This window comes from Thamnophis elegans, chromosome 4 (genome assembly GCF_009769535.1).
Source record: "Thamnophis elegans isolate rThaEle1 chromosome 4, rThaEle1.pri, whole genome shotgun sequence".
NCBI classification, from domain to species: domain Eukaryota; kingdom Metazoa; phylum Chordata; class Lepidosauria; order Squamata; family Colubridae; genus Thamnophis; species Thamnophis elegans.
Window position 1 is genome coordinate 20,926,908 of NC_045544.1, and position 17,653 is coordinate 20,944,560.

Below are 17,653 nucleotides of genomic sequence, written 5' to 3' on the forward strand. Positions count from 1 at the left end.
TTTTAAAAACTGGAATATCTCAAAGAGTCATACTATTGAAAGAGGCCATTTAAACCCAACATCCAATCTGTACTATACTGTACGGTATAACCTACATGCTCCAGCCATTATCTAAAATTATCTTAATACTCCATCCATTATCTAAAAAACAACTTGAATTTATGTTATAGAAAGTAAGTTTTTTTTTAAAAAAATACTCCCATCCTAAAACAAGAACCGTTTATTTCAGACCTCACGAAAAATGTTCAGCGCAGTAGATGAAGTAGAACTGTTAAAGTTGAAGGTGATTCTGTTGCACCAATTGAGTAAGTCCCTGAAAAAAGAAAAGATGGTGTGAATGTAGTTTCAGAGTAATGCTCTCCTTATCTTCCGACAACTATAGCTTCTTTCTATAGCTTCTTTTTCGCTTCACTAGGTACATACCATATTTTTCGGACTATAAGATGCACCATAGTATAAGATGCACCATGATTTTGAAGAGGTAAATTTTTAAAAAGTTTTTGCACTCTGCAGCCCTCCCAAACCCTTTGCACGCCTCATTTTTTGCAAAAAAAGAAAAGGCTATGCAGAGCTTTGGAGGCTTGGAGAGTACTCCTAGGGGCGGGGGCAAAAACGGCCCATTTTTTGCTTGTTTTTGCCCTCCCCAGCCCCCATGAACATTTTGCAAGCCTCCCAAACCCTCTGCACGTCCATTTTTATAAAGGGGGCGGGACTTCAGTAGGCAAAAAAAAATGCTATATTCAGTGTATAAGACGCACCCATATTTTCTCTCTTTTGGGGGGGAAAGGTGAATCTTATACTCTGAAAAATACGGTACTTGGTGCTGGTTTTCAAAAAACACCCACTCGTCACATTTTCATTCAATCAATGCCTTCTCAGTGGGAACTTCAATTAAAACATGCACGCAGATGATCTTTAAAACTCTAGATCAGTGTTTCTCAACCTTGGGAACTTTAAGACGTGCGGACTTCAACTCTCAGAATTACCCAACTAGCCATACTGGCTGAGGAATTCTGGGAGTTGAAGTAAAGGTCCCAAGGTTGAAAAACACTAATCTAGATAATTGTTGTCTAAGGATAATTTGCCTCCTCCAAACTAAAATATTCATCAGCTTAACTGCATATTTAAATACCTTAGAGATAACTCTCTGCCCTCCAAACATGGCTTTTTATTTGCAGTCAAGCCTGATGCATCATCCATTGTATTCTCATTGCCCACAATTTGGTTTTCAGATAAATGTTTATCACCAGTAAGCTCAATGTAGATATCCAGCAGACAATCTGTTACAGTGGCAAGTTTAGGATAACGTCTCTGAAGAATCTGAAGGAAGAATAAAAGCTGATATATTATGGTTTCATCCTGAACATCGGATAAAGTTATAATTCTATTCTACACGTTTTAGTAGGAATTAACATAATGGAATACTTTTTTTTCCTGAAATTAAATAGCAAATTTGAAATGAAATCCTGAAACAATTTTTCTGTCAGTTCATGGGGCTTATTCCCTCTCCTCACTTACCTCTTTGAGTTCAGCCTTAGGCAAGTTGTTAAGCATAATTTTTGTCCAGTACTTGTCCAAAAGAGCAGCATGGCTGTTCTGCTGCCTATACCAACCACCGCCATAACTGAAGACTCTACATTAATGAAACCACAAATTAGTTTTTAGATTCTTTACAGCATTCCATTCCAGATGTGGAGAACTGGCAGCCTGACGTTACTTAAATATGTCATGAACTACGTTTGCATTGGTCATGTTCAACAGGCTGCTGGGAGTTGTAATTTAGCAACATCTGAAGCGGCAAAGGCATCGCTGCCAAAAATATTACACGGTGTTGTAACCATCTGTCATTAGTACTATATTCGTACCTTTAGCTGAACAGACAAGGAGAAGGTAACTCTTATTTGTCCAAGTATAATTGTATAATATAAATGTGTTCTCTTGGATGCAATCTATTCACCTTAAAACTTCCAAAAGTATTTCTGCTCAGTCATCTCAAATTACAAGATGGGCAACAAATAAATTTAATAATAAATTTAATAATAATATTCCTTAACTGCAACACCAAAACTAAAGAAATTAAAATCTCAAATAATAACGACAAAATGTCAAAAATGCCCCATTACTAATTTCTAGTATTCATTTGCTCATTATATTGATTCTCTAAATAATGGCAAATGAGATTAATATTAATCAGATATTAATAAAAGGATATGATGATCTGGTAAGAATCTGGTTGGATTGCTACAACACTACAGACCACTACTGTATCAATTCAGCGACTCCTCCTGAATTTTTGTATATACTTTTATAATATTTTTCTAAACAGCATCTTAGATTCAAGGATTATGTTTTTAGGTATACACAGAATTATAAGAATGCCTCCCCGAACCCCCTTTCCCACTGATCTATAAACTATTTTAAAGTCATTATCAAACCCTCCCTAGCAGGCTACACATTCTACCTTCTGGTAGCAAAAAGATGGAAACCAGGGGCTACTTTTATGCAGTCATTACGTCCAGGAATCAATAACTCTCCATTTTCCAGAAGAGGAATCAATACAGAGATCTAAGGAAGAGAAGAGAAAAAAACTAAAAATAGAACAAAATCGCACTGGGCAATACCTAAATGACAAGGTTTATTCATGTTACAGGGTTTTCTTCTCTTTTCCCAAAGAAGTTTCTTAAAAAATCAGATCCTCCAGAATCCAACCTCAGTACATCCCAGCCATTGAGAAAGCCCGATTCCACCCATCTGTTCACTAGTTCAAGCAGCTACATTGATCCTATTTTGCTGCAAACACAGTGGATTGTCTGATGTGCTACGTGAGTCAAGAGTTGGGATAATAACAGCATGTGGTCTCCATGCTTTCCAATCTTGAAACATATGCAACTAATTCTCTAAGTTACATTTTTTAGACGGACGCTTCTCAGATAGGCAGTAACAAATGCTTTAACTTATTGTAGATGTAATAACTTCCATGGCCCTGTATAAAAGAGCACAGGTGAGACATCCTATTTACATACTTAGGAGTGGTGGGGAATGGGGGTGAAGGGGAAGATATTCCATTATAGTTTGACCACCATAGTTCTGTGGCACATTCAGCACTCAGTTGTAAGCAAGACCTACAACTCATCTGCCAATTACCTCCAGTAGACCGATCAGATCCCACAGATTAGGCCTCCTCCGAATTCCATCCGCCGGCCAATGTCGACTGGCGACTACCCGGAGGAGAGCCTTCTCTGTGGCTGCTCCGACCCTCTGGAACTAGCTCCCCGTGGGGATTCGAACCCTCACCACCCTCCAGGCCTTCCGCAAAGCCCTTAAAACCTGGCTGTTCCGACAGGCCTGGGGATAAAAAGCTTTTGCCCCCCACCTCAAATGGTATGGTTGTTGTGTGTTTTTAAATTGTGTATTGTTATGTTCGTCCTTTTATCCCCTGTCTGTACCCCCTTCCCTGACTGAATTGTGAGCCGCCCTGAGTCCCCTTCGGGGAAAAGGGCGGCATATAAATGTAATAAATCCAATCCAATCCAAAGTAAAAAGTACAGGGGGCCTTCTGTCTGAAAGAGTTACCGGTAATTAAAAAGAAATAATCTAGAGTAGTTGTCTGGAGAAATGAATCACTAGTTTCCACGAAATAAAACCTTAAGAGAAAGTAAGCATGATTCTCATTCCAAGCATTCACAAAGCGCTTCTATAAAGTACAAAAACATACCACATCAAGGGCAGCATAATCAATATCTTCTAAAAGTATCCAGTGCCCTCTGCGAACTGCTTGAGTCAAGGTCCCCGGTTGCCACACAAACTGTCCAGGTATATCTGTGCAACGATACATGCCCAGCAAAGTCTATATAAAAATAAAATAAAAACAGAAACAAAATGTTTGCATCATTCGCTTTCTTTTCAAATGGTGAGAACTTCAGAATGACAACAAATTTCTGGTCTTTTTTCTTATGAAGATAGTAAAGGTATCACTTGTAAACAATCAGATAAAAAGTTTTTTTAAGCTTCCTAACAGCAGCAGCCACAGCAAACCAAAGGATCACTAAAATAAAATGCACTGAATGATTTCAATAATTAAAAGCCCTATTATGGATTGTGCCAGTTCCTGACATAAGTATCCAAAATGCATATGCATGATGATGTCATCAGAAACATGTCGTTTGTCCTCTCTTGTTCTCCAGGATGACCATGCTTTCCAAGATGTGAAATGTATTTATATTTTGATGCTTCATTTCTCTCAAACAAATCCAGAAGTTCAGCAGTACATTTACTCATTACAGATCAATATGGTTTCTACAACAACAAAAATCCGCCAAGAAAGCATATGATCCAATTGGCTTTTTAACTCTTTTTAAACATCTAAATATTAAGGTGATACTTTCCTAAAACAGGTTTCCGTTTACCTTACTGTCTGTTTGATCTCCTAGCTGGACTTTCAGAATATGAGGCGGCTTTGTTCTTCCTGTAAGTGCTGCCAAGAACTCTACCAGAGATGTTTTGCCACATCCTACTGGCCCTTCGAGGAGCACTGCCTTTTGTGAAGACACAGCCATGGCCAGATTCTGGAGATGCGCACAGACAGAATCCACCAACACAAAATGGTTCAAGGTGTTTTCCTGCTGTAATAGAGAAGACAATGTTTTCAGCTAATATTAGATTTAAGAGGAACAAAACGTAAAGTAACACAGAACTTGTAATAATTAAGAAATTAGTAATAATTTCTTAAGTATCTTAGGGATGAACTGAGCGGAACATAAAACTGGAACCTGTTGATTCAGAGAATTCCAAATCAAGCTGCCTGTATATGGAAAAGAACACTTCTGTTTTGTCATATGAAGCTTCTCCTGAATCTGCTATTTGCCTTTCTCAAATATCATTCTCTATAAAGAAACCTACAGGAGAAAGAGTAGCCATATTTCCCCTCCCTAATGTTTTCCATTCCCCTCTGGAAGGCTCAGAAAGTCTCTGGGAGGGGAAAACGCTATCTCAGAATGCTAACCTTCTCCTTGCCCAGGCCCTCTCCCTGGCAGTCCACATAATAATTTCAATTGGAAGAGCTGGGATTATGGTCATTGAGCAAAGTGGCCATTTGGCAGCTTGCTTAATGACGACTTTGCACAATGACCGAGATGCCAGAACCCAACTGTGGTCCTGTATGGACAATAACCTGTAGATTATAAATAACTGAAAAAACACAAGTCTTTAAATACTCTCATGCAAGTCATAATACGTATCAGTTTTACTTACATTTTCTCTAGGCTCCAACTGTTGTCTAGGTAAGACAATGCCACACACTGCTACCACCTTTGCACAAAGGTCAGCAGCAACCAGCTCTCCCTGAGTGTACCGTAGCTTCTCCCCTTTGTTCCAGAAGTTTTGGTCTGCATTGGCCAGAACTAAGGCCTGTTCAATGTTCTGCACCCGAGACTCTTCCACAAGCCTATCAAAATTGAAATTATGGTTAATACAGCAGACTGATCTACTAAACGGATATTTTAGAAAACATTTTTGCTCTCTTTTGCTCACCAAAGGGGAGCAAATAGAAGAAGAGAAGGGTGAAAACTTACTTAAGTCTAAAATGTATTAACTCTTCTGGATTAAAAGTTTTCTTCAGGAAAGATAATCGGTGCTCATCATTCATGCATGTAACCAAAGCAAGACAGCTGGCAGTATACCTATGTAGGAACAATTGTTCAGGTAACATTTTAATGTGAATTCTAAACATATTTTCTTTCAGAGAGAGAGATGAAAAATGGTTATCCTACTCCAGGGCTGTCAAACTTGCGGCCCGCGGGCCAGATGTGTCACATGCTGGCCACGCCCACACCGTTTAACAAAGGGGGTAAAGTCGCGATATGTCACGTGACAATGTTGTGATGACGTGAGTTTGACACTTCTGTCCCACTCCATACAATCATTTAGTTTAATAGTTTCTCTAATATACCGTATATCACTAGTTTCATGAAATCAGTTACAAGTTGCCCATAAAAATGGGCCATATCAGTTTTATTACCATCATTTTTAAATGATGGTAATGACATTTAAATGACATTTATCAGAAGAGAAAAAAGAGAGAATGAATTCTGATGACATAAAATTAATGTAACGAGAAGAACAAATCAAGGAAGCAAGCTTCATATTTTAGAGTGAGACTAATGAAAGAGTCTGGAGTTTAGCTGTGGAAATCTACAATATTATCCTAATGAGGTTTCTAACAAACCCGATTGCTTCATCAGTTTTAAACTCAATAGCCTAAGGAAGGATGAACTATACAGGGGGGGAAAAGAAATGCTATAAAAACATCAAATTAGTTTGCCTGGCCACTTTTCATAATTACTTTGACATTGATCAGATTTTCTAGAAAGATTAAAGTCAAGGTAATCAAAAGATAAATGTTAGATCCACTTTCTAATAGAAGTAAAGGGAAAACATCACCCACTACTAAAATTCTTTTAAGCAAAAACTCCTCTACTTTGGAGATTTTATAAGTCTGAAAAGATTTCTATCAGAGCACTTTCATGTGTCAATAAGCACAAAATGCATATAGGAGAAATTTCCATAAAACAAACTTGTCCATGAACACATGGTAATCAAGTTATCACGCATAGTATTCTAAATGAGAAATGCAAGAACTAATTTATATATTTCATGAGTAATTCTCATTTTTGGGAGTCTAACAAAAACATTGTCTGACAGTCCATTCTGCTAATATTTAGGCTACATAAAATTACTCTGAATAGTTTTACTGAATGTTCCTTTACCTGCCAATTTAGAAGTTCTTATATGCTCAGGGAATTTTGCTTGCTTAATAATCTAACTTATGAATTATGTAATAAAGGTAAAAATGCCTGTAAGGCCTTCCCAATTCATTAAATGAACCATATAAATGTAAGAAAATGAAAGTTACCATCGAACCAAAGTATCATGGCTCCTTAGTAAAGGGAAACAAACACTCCAATCCCATAATTCTCTGAATACAGACTGATCTTTTTGGAGAAATTTGTAGGCTGCCTCCATGAGATCCCTCAACTTCATTCTGCGCCGTCCATATCGAACCACATTTGTATCCAAACTTTCCAGGAAAAGTCGGTGAAACACAGGTGAAGTGTCCTTAAAGTATTTCAAAGCAAATCTGCACAAAACAATAGAATAATATACAGCCACAGCAAAAACAGTGCACAAAGTTCAACTCATTCAGTACTCACTAAAGCTTTTGCTAGAACACATATAACATTCTAATATTTGATGAATTTGGAAAATAATTTTAAGTAAACATTCATAATGGCCATTTCAGCAGACTTTATCTTAAACAGAAGAAACAAGCACCATTAATTGCCAAAATCTTGCTTGTTCAGAAATTAAAGTCAACTTACATATCCTAGAAGAAAAACCATGCCCACCCCAGCTCCGTGAAGGGAAGAAAATCACAGCATATCACATGACAGCAACATGAAGCAGCGAGTTTGACACCCATGTCCTAGATGCTTGACTGTGGCAATTTATTATTTATTTTTTCTTTCTATTATCTTGAGTTTGGTGTCCTGAGACTGTTAAGACTGGAGCAGTACATAAATATGTTCAAATAAAAATAAAAAATAGAACCTTAAAAAGCATCTTGGTTTTTAACATAATATAATAACAATCCATATGTGCTTGATAAAACTGAAAAAAATGTACAATGCTAAGCAGATACTCAAACAAGTTCAAGGGAATCTAATTACTCATTACGACAATTCCTAAGCCAAATCAGAATCCAACACACACATACAATTTTTAACCTGGATAATCATGTGAACCCATTGTTAGTCTCCATCCAACTATCTGCTACTGTGCATATTAAAAGACATGTAGACTTATATCATCACTTACGGCATCACATCTGGATGATCACCAATAAGTTTGCTCATTGCAACACAGAGTCTCTCATGAAGATCATGGTTGATCTGGCCACAAGATTTAATTGTTTCTGCATTTCTCTCCAATAAATCCAATAAGATTGGACGAAGCTGCCGGCCAATCAGAAGTGTGCATTCTTTATCTAGTAATAACTGTGATAGGGCAGTGAGAATGGACTGACGGTCCTGATGACTCCAAATCTGAAAAGAAAGAAATGTCAAATTAAAACCAGGATTCCCCCCTATCCCTAATTACGTTGAATCATCATCACTAGAGAGGACAAATACAGTGCCAGCTGCCTAAATGAGCTACAAACATACATATGTAAACTAAGACAAAAAACTGTCGAAAAAATACAGAGACCCTTAGAGAGATATTGCATTTCTATCTGCCAAGATTTTTGAAAGAGTCCTTTATCAAAAACAACTGAGCAAAATTAGCAGTTAACAAGTATTCTTCCCGCAGATTAATAATTGGTTAAAGTAAATATAGAAGATAAATATTGTACATGGACAGCTCATATAAAGTGTTACCTTATAACTGACATTTCTAAGTTAAGTATATTTCAAATTCACTATTCCTATCATACATTTTACTGTAGTAATGGTCACCAATAAGGATGATTTCAAAGAAAGGATCAGGCAAATCAAGGAAAAGACTATAAAATTAATAGCCTATGTTAGTTCTACAATCAACTTACACACAGACACACACATTTATTTATTCATTCATTCATTCCATACATTGTTTCTGAGATCTTTGTTATCAGGTGCAAATTAAAGTGGTTGTTACTTATAAAGCCCTAGGCATCATATGGCCTGATTAATTGAGGAACTGCCTGTCTCCCACAGTTCTCCATTCAGTTGACACTTTTCAAGTTCCTCAATTACATGTCATATGTTGGGATACTGGAAGCATATTTTCCCTGTAGCAGCACCTGTCCTCTCAAAGAAGATTCCCAATGAGCTCCAGAAGGCTCTCTCTATTGCTGTTCAGAAAAGAGGTAGAAATCTGGCTCTTGCCCAGATGTTTGGTAAGGGAGAGTAAGACCCTTCTCTTCATTCCATCTGGACGGTTATGTTTGCCAACTTCTATTGTTTTATTATAATTTGTTTGATTGTTATGAACCACCCAGAATCACAGGGACTCAGCAACATACAAATGTCAATCAGATGTTTAGACTAGATTTGGTATTTTTATCCACCTATCAAGTCTACCCTGACCTGGGATAGGCAGATGCTGTTTGAAGATATCATCACAGAATGTAAGCTGTTCCAAGTAAAACTGTCTTTTGCAATTGACTGATGGTGATTTTGTCAATGCCAGTTCAAGTTTGTTTATTGAATTTATGTTGCTGCCTATTCGCCCATGGCGACTCAGAATATAAAGTCACATTTAAAACAATAAACACTAACAAAAAGAATTAAATAAATTAATATAGTGTAGTATAACAAAATCACCCCCACCCCCGCAACAGATAACACGAGCCACTTAATGGGCTCATCCCGTTCTGGGTTATCCAGACCCGCTGGCAGAACCAGGCCTTCAGCACCTTTGGGAAGAGTATTAGAGTGGGGACCATACTAATCCCTGGGGGAATGATGTTCCAGAGAGAGGGAGTGACCACGGAGAAGGCCCTTTTTCTGGGTCTCACCAGGTTATCTCCTTTGGGGATGGACTTGCAACATTCCCCCCACTCTGATGTGTCGGGTAGATGTGACGGGCAAGAGATGGTCCCTCAGATAACCTGGTCCCAAGCCATGTTGGGAAACAATAAAACAATAGAAGTTGACAAACACAGCAGTCTAGATGGAATGAAGAGAAGGGTCTTACTCTAACTTACCAAACAACTTGGCAAAGAGCCAGATTTCTATCTCTTTTTTGAACAGTTGTTGTACTCCAGTATTTGGGATTTTCACCCAAGGCAATCTAAAAGCTAATCTGAAATTTATTTTAGAAGTAGATTAATACATTATCCTGTGTATGATCTTAATACTTAATTTTAGTCATAGCTCTTAATTTAGATTTTAGCATTATTGTTTCTTGAGAGTGTTCTTGAGACAGAAGTGTAGTAGTTAAGGAATCAAGCTAGAAACTATGATACCATTAGTTCTAGTCTAGGGCCAAACTGTGATTTTTTTTCTCATCCCTAGGAATAAAGAATGGCAAACCATTTCTGAAAAACCTTGCCCCAGAAACTGTAGGGTTTAGCAATCTCTGAAAATCTTTACACAAGTGAGCACTGGAAAAAAGTACTGTTTTTAATTTCTCGGTTCATATCCCAAGTTGGTGAAAGACTATAGTTAGTATTTGATTTGATTAGGAAATAAAATTATTATTGCCTGAATTTATGTATTACTTTAATCATTAACTGTCTTCCATCCCATGTTTTTACTAAAACTAACTCAAAACCAAACAAACAAGATATGAAGTATAATATTAATCATGATTTATGTAGCAAAACTATGGATCAGAACAAGATGTGAATTAGGATAAGCAAAATCAAATCCACAACATTGGAGGTTGTTTTTTTTTAGCAATAACAGAATATCACTGCTGTTCAAAAATGTACCATGGCTGATGCCAAAGAACTGAATATTTTTCCTTAAATCCCTCATAAATAATCTTGTAGTTTCTGAGAGAATCCCCTAGAGCCAAGGTGGCGCAGTGGTTAGGGTGCAGTACTGCAGGCCACTTCAGCTGACTGTTATCTGCAGTTCAGCGGTTCTAATCTCACCGGCTCAAGGTTGACTCAGCCTTCCATCCTTCCGAGGCGGGTGAAATGAGGACCCAGACTGTGGGGGTGATATGCTGACTCTGTAAACCGCTTAGAGAGGGCTGAAAGCCCTATGAAGCAGTATATAAGTCTAACTGCTATTGCTATTGCTGTCAAACTGGCGGCCCGCAGGCCACAGCCACACCCACCCTGGCTCCAGAAAGGCCAAAAATGTCACATGACGTTTGACACCCATGTCTTACAGTTTATAGAAAATGTTAGTTCTTTCCTTCTGAGGAATGTGGAGAGGGAGGGAAATCCATCCTTGCATGTAAATGCCTTTTCCCATCCCCCACACCCAAGTCTCAAAGATACCAGAGATGTAAATTGGTGTCCTGTAAGTTCACAGAATATCAGCAAGTTTAAGGGAGAGACACATAGCCTAGGGTTATTATTGATGTTAATTTAATCTATTATTCTTCACACTGATTTGTATTAAACTCTACTGCTGAATACATACTGTAGAGCTAGCACACTATAGTTTAGGAGTAGGGCAATTATGGCCCCTTCAGAACCTGTGCAATCCAACTCCCAGAATTCCTAAGCCAAGCACAATGGCTCAGAAACTCTGGGAGTTGAGATCCACAGGTCATAAAGGGGTCATAGTTGCCCACCCCTGCCTTAGACTATAGAATGTAATGCCCTCATTTTAGATGTACTACAATAGTCATGCTCGTGAGCCTAATCTCTCCTGGAAACTACATTGAAAATGAAAGGCATGTAACAAAAGAGCAGTATTTTGGAAGATGCTCTCCTACCCTGATAAGGAAAAGTTATTTTCAAGACTTGCTCAAAATTCACACAGGAAAATTTCCCATTCTTCTCTTGTCTTAAATCAATGGTAGTAGAAACCATGTGTGACTTATGGACAACGAGAAGACTACCAGCCTAGTTCTGTCTGACCCAGTAGATGAGAAAACTTTCTGAAAGGGAAAGCGGGTGAAAGTGTATAGGAAATAATAATAGAAAATACATGTAAGCTCGGGTTTTAGATTTTGGCCCTGACTTGTTTCAATTTAATCTTCAATCTAAGAACGTTTCGTTTACCAGACCAGGTAACACCATCGAAATGTATGGCGTTTCGCTTTTGACCACCAAAACACCATCTATTAATCTATTGCCCCCAGGTGAGAAAGTTTCCACTTGCACCGCATTTCTCTTGGAAGGCGATCAAGGGGGCAAACGGAGGAGGCTGGCCAATGTTTGTGTGTGGCCGTTGCGAGACTAGTGGAAAGGGATTCTCCTGCACCCTCGCTTCTCCCTCCCCGACCTCCTTCCTTTTCAGACAAAGAAGGTGAGAGACCCCCAGCTCGCCCTCTCCTCCTCCTTAGCTTCCAAGCCAGGCCGATCTTTTGCGGAGAAGACGGACGATCAAGACTTCCGCGCTATGTTCAGGTCCACCCTTCTTTTCCCACCCGCCGTCCACCCAGTGGCGAGGACGGAGAGGGCGCCGCTGCCATTGTGGCTCTCTCCCACCTGTTTGGCGAGGAACCGGCTGAGCTCGCCGCTGCTCCTCTCGTTCCTTTGCGCTATTAGTTGCAACGGGCCTGCTAGACTGAACTGCAGATGCTCCATCTTTAGGCACCCGCGGGAAGAAATCCCTTCGCCTGGAGGGCTCCTTTTCCTGGGGAAAGGAGAGGGGGGAGGGTGTTGCACGCCAACCTGGCCAGCCACCCGCTCTCTCCACCCGCTGTTAAAAGCGCGACACGTGGGAAGAGAGTGAGTTTCGTTTTCCCCCGGAATTCTACGTCATCTTCCAGCGACACAAGCCCCCACTGAAAGCTTTCTCAATGGTCCCTTCTGGCCGCTCCTCCCCTTGGCCAACTCCAAAACAAAAGCCCATTCTTGCGCGGTCCGGTTATGCTTTGCGACCTCTTTCCACAAACGCAAAAAGTTAAATTACTACGATCTGCAATTGCAGATCATATCTGGGTACTTGGTTTGTTGGGGTTTGTTTTCCACCCTGAGTTCTGCACCCCGAATGCACTGGAAGATGCATTTTCGTTATTGCTTCTTCATAACTATTTCTCAAAAATTGACCTTGATAGGTTTTCCAAAGGAACATAAAAGTGTCATATGAAAGTAATTCCGTTGAAATCAATGGGAAATTCTGAGGAAATATTAAATTACGATGTTCAGTAAGAATGCTCCTGTTTTCACTTCAGATCTACAATATTTTCTCTGAACAATTCAAATGAATGCTTTCGAATTCACCTGCACAGAATTCCAACAGATTTTTAAATGCTATAATCTTTTATTTAGGAACAACTGTCATTTAATTAACTGAAGAGTTCTAGAACTGCACTTTGATACATTTGCCTTCTACAAATAGGAAACTTGGTTTTCTGTCAGCATTTTCTTACTTAGAGGAGTTGAAAGGTTGCCAGAAAGTTGCCTATAGTAATAATTTTAGATAAAGGCTTAAGATTTCACAGAGATTAAGCAGTTTTTTATACTGCCAGAGCACAATGATCCATAAAATAGCTATTGCAATTTGGCGTTTCAATGTGGCATAAGTTGAACTCACAATGAACATGATATAGACACATCCAGCAGCTTTTGAATGCCCATTATTGTATATTAATGTACTACATTTTATTTGCCTGTTACTTTACTATTTACTATTCTAGCTTCCTCTCTCAACAAGCACTTGCATCCCTTGGACTGCACTACTAGTCACCTAGTAGTGAGTTGGGCAGTCATGTAAATTTAATAAATACCAAATAAAGATATGGTAATCTTTAAGAACATTATTAAAATAGTTCTGTTCAACTGTACTCTTGATACACTTTAGATCTTATTCACTAATACTTGTAAAAGCTTCTGAATAAACTTACTCTGAAAATTAGCATCCAGTAATACAAATAACAGTTATAACAGTACATGAACTTGAACAACAATTTATAATCGGTCTGCGCGATTTTTTTACAGCAGCTGAGTATGTGATCAACAGTTTCATCAGCTTCTTTGCAAAGTCTGCATTTGGCATCATCAGAGGATTTTTCGATTTTGGCCTTAATGGCATTTGTGCAGATAGCTTGTTCTTGCGCAGCCAGGATTAGTGACTCTGTTTCTTTCTTTAATGTACCTGCTGTTAACCATAACCAAGTTTTTTCACTGTCCACTTTATCTTTTATTTTTTCCAGAAATTGGCCATGCAATGCCTTGTTCTGCCAACTCTCCATTCTTGATTTTATCACATCTTTTCTGTATTCTTTTTTCGTCTGTTGGGCCTTCAGTAGATTTTTGTTCTTTACTTCGATTAATAGATGTTCTTGACTTTCTTTTAAATGAGCCAGTGCATGTTTTTCTTCTTCAACTGTTTGCTTCACTTGTAATAATCCTCTGCCACCTGGTTTTCGGGGCAGGTATAATCTATCAGTATCACCACGTGGATGTAAACTGTAGTGCATTGTCATTAGTTTCCTGGTTTTTTGGTCCAAAATGTCCAAATCAGCTTGTGTCCAGTTAACTATACCAGCTGTGTATCTTATAACTGGTATTGCCCAGGTATTTATGGCCTTGATTGTATTTCCACCATTCAATTTAGATTTCAAAATTTTCCTAACTCTGTTGGTGTACTCTCGCCTGACAATAGTTTTTACTTTTCCATGCTTGATGTTATCCAACTGCAGAATGCCTAAGTATTTGAGGCTTCATTTTCGTTGCATTTAATTAGTTGGCCATTGGGCATTTCAATTCCCTCACATGCAGTGATTTTGTCTCTTTTTATGGATACAGTGGCACATTTTTCCATGCCAAACTGCATTGAAATATCGGTGCTGAATACTCGGACTGTATTTGTCAATGATTGGATTTCTATTTCTGACTTTCCATAGAGTTTCAAATCATCCATATATAGTAAATGTGAAATTTTTTCAGCTTCTTTGGCTGTTTGGTAGCCTAATTTCATTTTTTTTTAAGATTACTGATAGTGGGATCATTGCGATGATTAAGAGAAGAGGTGAAAGTGAATCACCCTGGAAAATTCCTCGCTTGATATTAACCATTCCCTAGATCTCATTCCCTACTGCCAACTCAGTTCTCCATTGTTTCATCGCCTTTTCAGTAAAGGATGTAATATTTTTGCTAATGCCAGTTGTTTCTAAGTATTTTATGATCCAACTATGTGGCAGTGAGTCAAATGCCTTTTTGTAATCAATCCAGACCATATTCAAGTTTGTTTTTCTGTTCTTACAATTTTCTAATATCATTTTATCAATTAGGAGCTGATCTTTTGTGCCCCTGCTCCTTCTTTTGTTGCCTTTTTGCTCTACTGGCAAGATGTTGTTTGTTTCCAAATAATCCATCATGTTATCTGCAATAATGCCTGTGAGTAATTTGAAGGTTGTTGGCAAGCATTTTATTGGTCTGTAGTTTTCAGGTGTTGTTCCTTTAGTTGCATCTTTCTGAATCAAGTATGTTTTTACAGTTGTCAACCATTCATCAATTTGGCCCTTTTGTAAAATTTCATTCAGTTGCCTGGCCAATATTGCATGTAAACTGGTCAGATATTTGAGCCAGAAACCATGTAATTGGTCCTTTCCAGGTGATGTCCAATTCTTTACCTTTTTTACTAGATTTTTGACCATCTCAGTTGTTATTTCTAATACTTGCATTTGTTTGTTGCCAATGCTTTTCTCAAAGTCATGTATCTACTTTGCTTCCTTATTGTAGTCCTTTGCATTTTCCCACAATTCTTTCCAGAATTCAACTGTGGCCTGCTTTTCTGGTTTCTCACTTTTGGTGTCACCATTCACATTAAGACTTTGATAAAAACGCCGTTGGTCTGATCGAAATTGCTGATTTATTATTATTATTATTATACAATTGTATCACAGCGGTCAGTTGTTTCGCCGGATTTGGCATTGGTTACTAGTCGGGCCCCACCTAGGGGCCTAGGACGTTGTAACGTATTTTCGTAATATGCACGCAGATCCAAGCAGTGCGGCTTTTTGCATTTGACTGATGGTGATTTTGTCAATTTTTAAATGTAATTCCAGTGCGTTTGGAATAGCACCCAGTGTGCCAATTACCACTGGAATTACCATTGCTGGTTTGTGCCATAGTAGTTGAATTTCAATTTTTAAGTCCTGGTATTTTGCAATTTTTTCATGTTTCTTCTCAGCGACTCTGCTATCTGTTGTTGTTGTTGTTGTTATTAGCTTCATTTCTAAAAATCACACAAAACATATTCCCTGACTGCACAATGGAGAAGATTCTATTTTATTTTTGATTGGAAAAGTAAAAAAAAACTCAGGATGTCAGATAACTAAATACTGGTTATAATTTATACAAAATTATTATTACATCTAATATTATATTGGCACCCTACAAATAAACAATCTACTATAACCATTTGTTTGAAATGGTATTGAGTTTCCTGCTTGAGCAATAGGTTGGACACGAAGACCTCCAAGGCCCTTCCAACTATTATTCTGTTATAACAGTCCAGAGTATACAATGGATTGATTCCCGAATTAGTTATATCATTCTATACAATACAAGCAATACTCAGCAGCAACAATATGTAGAAAGTCAGCACCCATCCTCCTAGAGAATAAAATATTTTGGGGAATATTAAAAAGGCAGGATAGAATATTTCCCCTAAAGGAGAAATGGGGGGGGGGGAATCTTAAGGGAGGCAGAAACCAGCACCAGTCTGCCTGCCCCAAGCAGAAACTGAGACCAGCTTTTAGAAATGCAATTTGGTAATTCATTCAGAAAGACTGGGTCAGACAGAAATTCCAGATAAACAATTAGGCAAGACAAGATTAACTCAAACACCTAGTATTTGTATTTTCCCTTTTACCTAAAGAGCCAGCTGTGACCCCATAGAAAGAAAAAGTTATAAAAACCCACTCTACTCTTAACTCCATTTTGTCAGCTGTTCCAGAACTGCACTGTCTCTCTGTTGTGTGTGTGTGTGTGTTCTGTTAACCAATAAACTGAATCTTTCTTTTCAATCGGCCTCCATGTTATTTGCAGCATCTTTCTCCCAGTTTGGAACTGAACCAGATGGAGTTTCCTTCCTACTGTTGAAAGAAATGTCCTTTTGGGTTTGGCTCCAAGTGGGGAAGAAGACACTGGAGACATGGAGGCTGCTTGGAAAGATGGTTTATTGTTGGACAGGGCCACATGGCTTGAGCCCTGACCAGAAAAGGTGATCACATGTTTCAATGTTGATGGAGAAGAAGAGAAGGGCTGAGGAAGGGGCTTGCTAGGCTTTTATACCCTGTTCAGTCCCACCTCTCTGTTTCCTGTTCCTGTGTAAGAAATGTATTCTGACTGGTTGTCAGACTCCCATGGTGCCATGCAGGGGGCTACTCTCTAGGCTGTGATGAGTTTTCTCAGTTGCCTTGTGGTCAGTTGAGTAATATCCCTTCCCCCTACAGCTGCAGTGAGGAGAAGTCTTTATTATGTAAAGTGGGCTGGCCTGGCCATCTTAATGGCCCATTAGCTGGGGATGGGCAGAAAGCTATAGGCAACTATTGTCTTTTAAAACATGTTTCTTTTCACATCCAGAGAAATATTCTGCCTTTTCAATATTTCCTAGGATATTTCATTTTTCTGGGAGAGGGCTGGATGATAACTTCCTACACTACAATTATATATATTAGTAACTGGTGCTTTTGAAATTTTGTTATGATTCAGTGGTTTTGGTGGTCACATATATGTGATTCTTGTCTTCATCTGGGATTTTTTTCCCCCTTCATTTTTTAGTCTAACCGATAACCCTGACATTTCTTCATTGACTCCAATCCAAGCACTAACCAGGCCAGATCCTCTCTAGCATTTTAAAATCAGCCAAGATCTTATGGACAACATTTTTAAAAAAAAAGTTATTTTGTCAAGCATGAATTACATACGATATAAGTATAATCATGATTATGAATACATGAAATGAATACGAATACAAGGGAATATTAAAACAGGGACAGTAGGCACGCTGGTGCGCTTATACAGTAGGAGTGGTGC

The 17,653-nt window shown here is 38.5% G+C and overlaps 1 protein-coding gene across 1 annotated transcript in view; it reads right to left on the reverse strand.

Annotated features, from left to right (window-relative positions):
- The window catches only part of MDN1 (midasin AAA ATPase 1), a 121,958-nt gene extending 109,578 nt beyond the window's left edge, over positions 1-12,380 (reverse strand). Inside the window, exons 1-11 of the mRNA XM_032214966.1 lie at positions 12,152-12,380; positions 7,873-8,099; positions 6,911-7,135; positions 5,571-5,678; positions 5,251-5,443; positions 4,407-4,622; positions 3,716-3,847; positions 2,462-2,565; positions 1,519-1,633; positions 1,133-1,320; positions 232-313 (exon numbers count right to left, since the gene is read on the reverse strand). Of these exons, the coding sequence (XP_032070857.1) occupies positions 232-313; positions 1,133-1,320; positions 1,519-1,633; positions 2,462-2,565; positions 3,716-3,847; positions 4,407-4,622; positions 5,251-5,443; positions 5,571-5,678; positions 6,911-7,135; positions 7,873-8,099; positions 12,152-12,250 (1,689 nt within the window). The 5' untranslated portion in view covers positions 12,251-12,380. The remainder of the gene's footprint in view (positions 1-231; positions 314-1,132; positions 1,321-1,518; positions 1,634-2,461; positions 2,566-3,715; positions 3,848-4,406; positions 4,623-5,250; positions 5,444-5,570; positions 5,679-6,910; positions 7,136-7,872; positions 8,100-12,151) is intronic.
- Between the last annotated feature and the right edge of the window lie 5,273 nt (positions 12,381-17,653).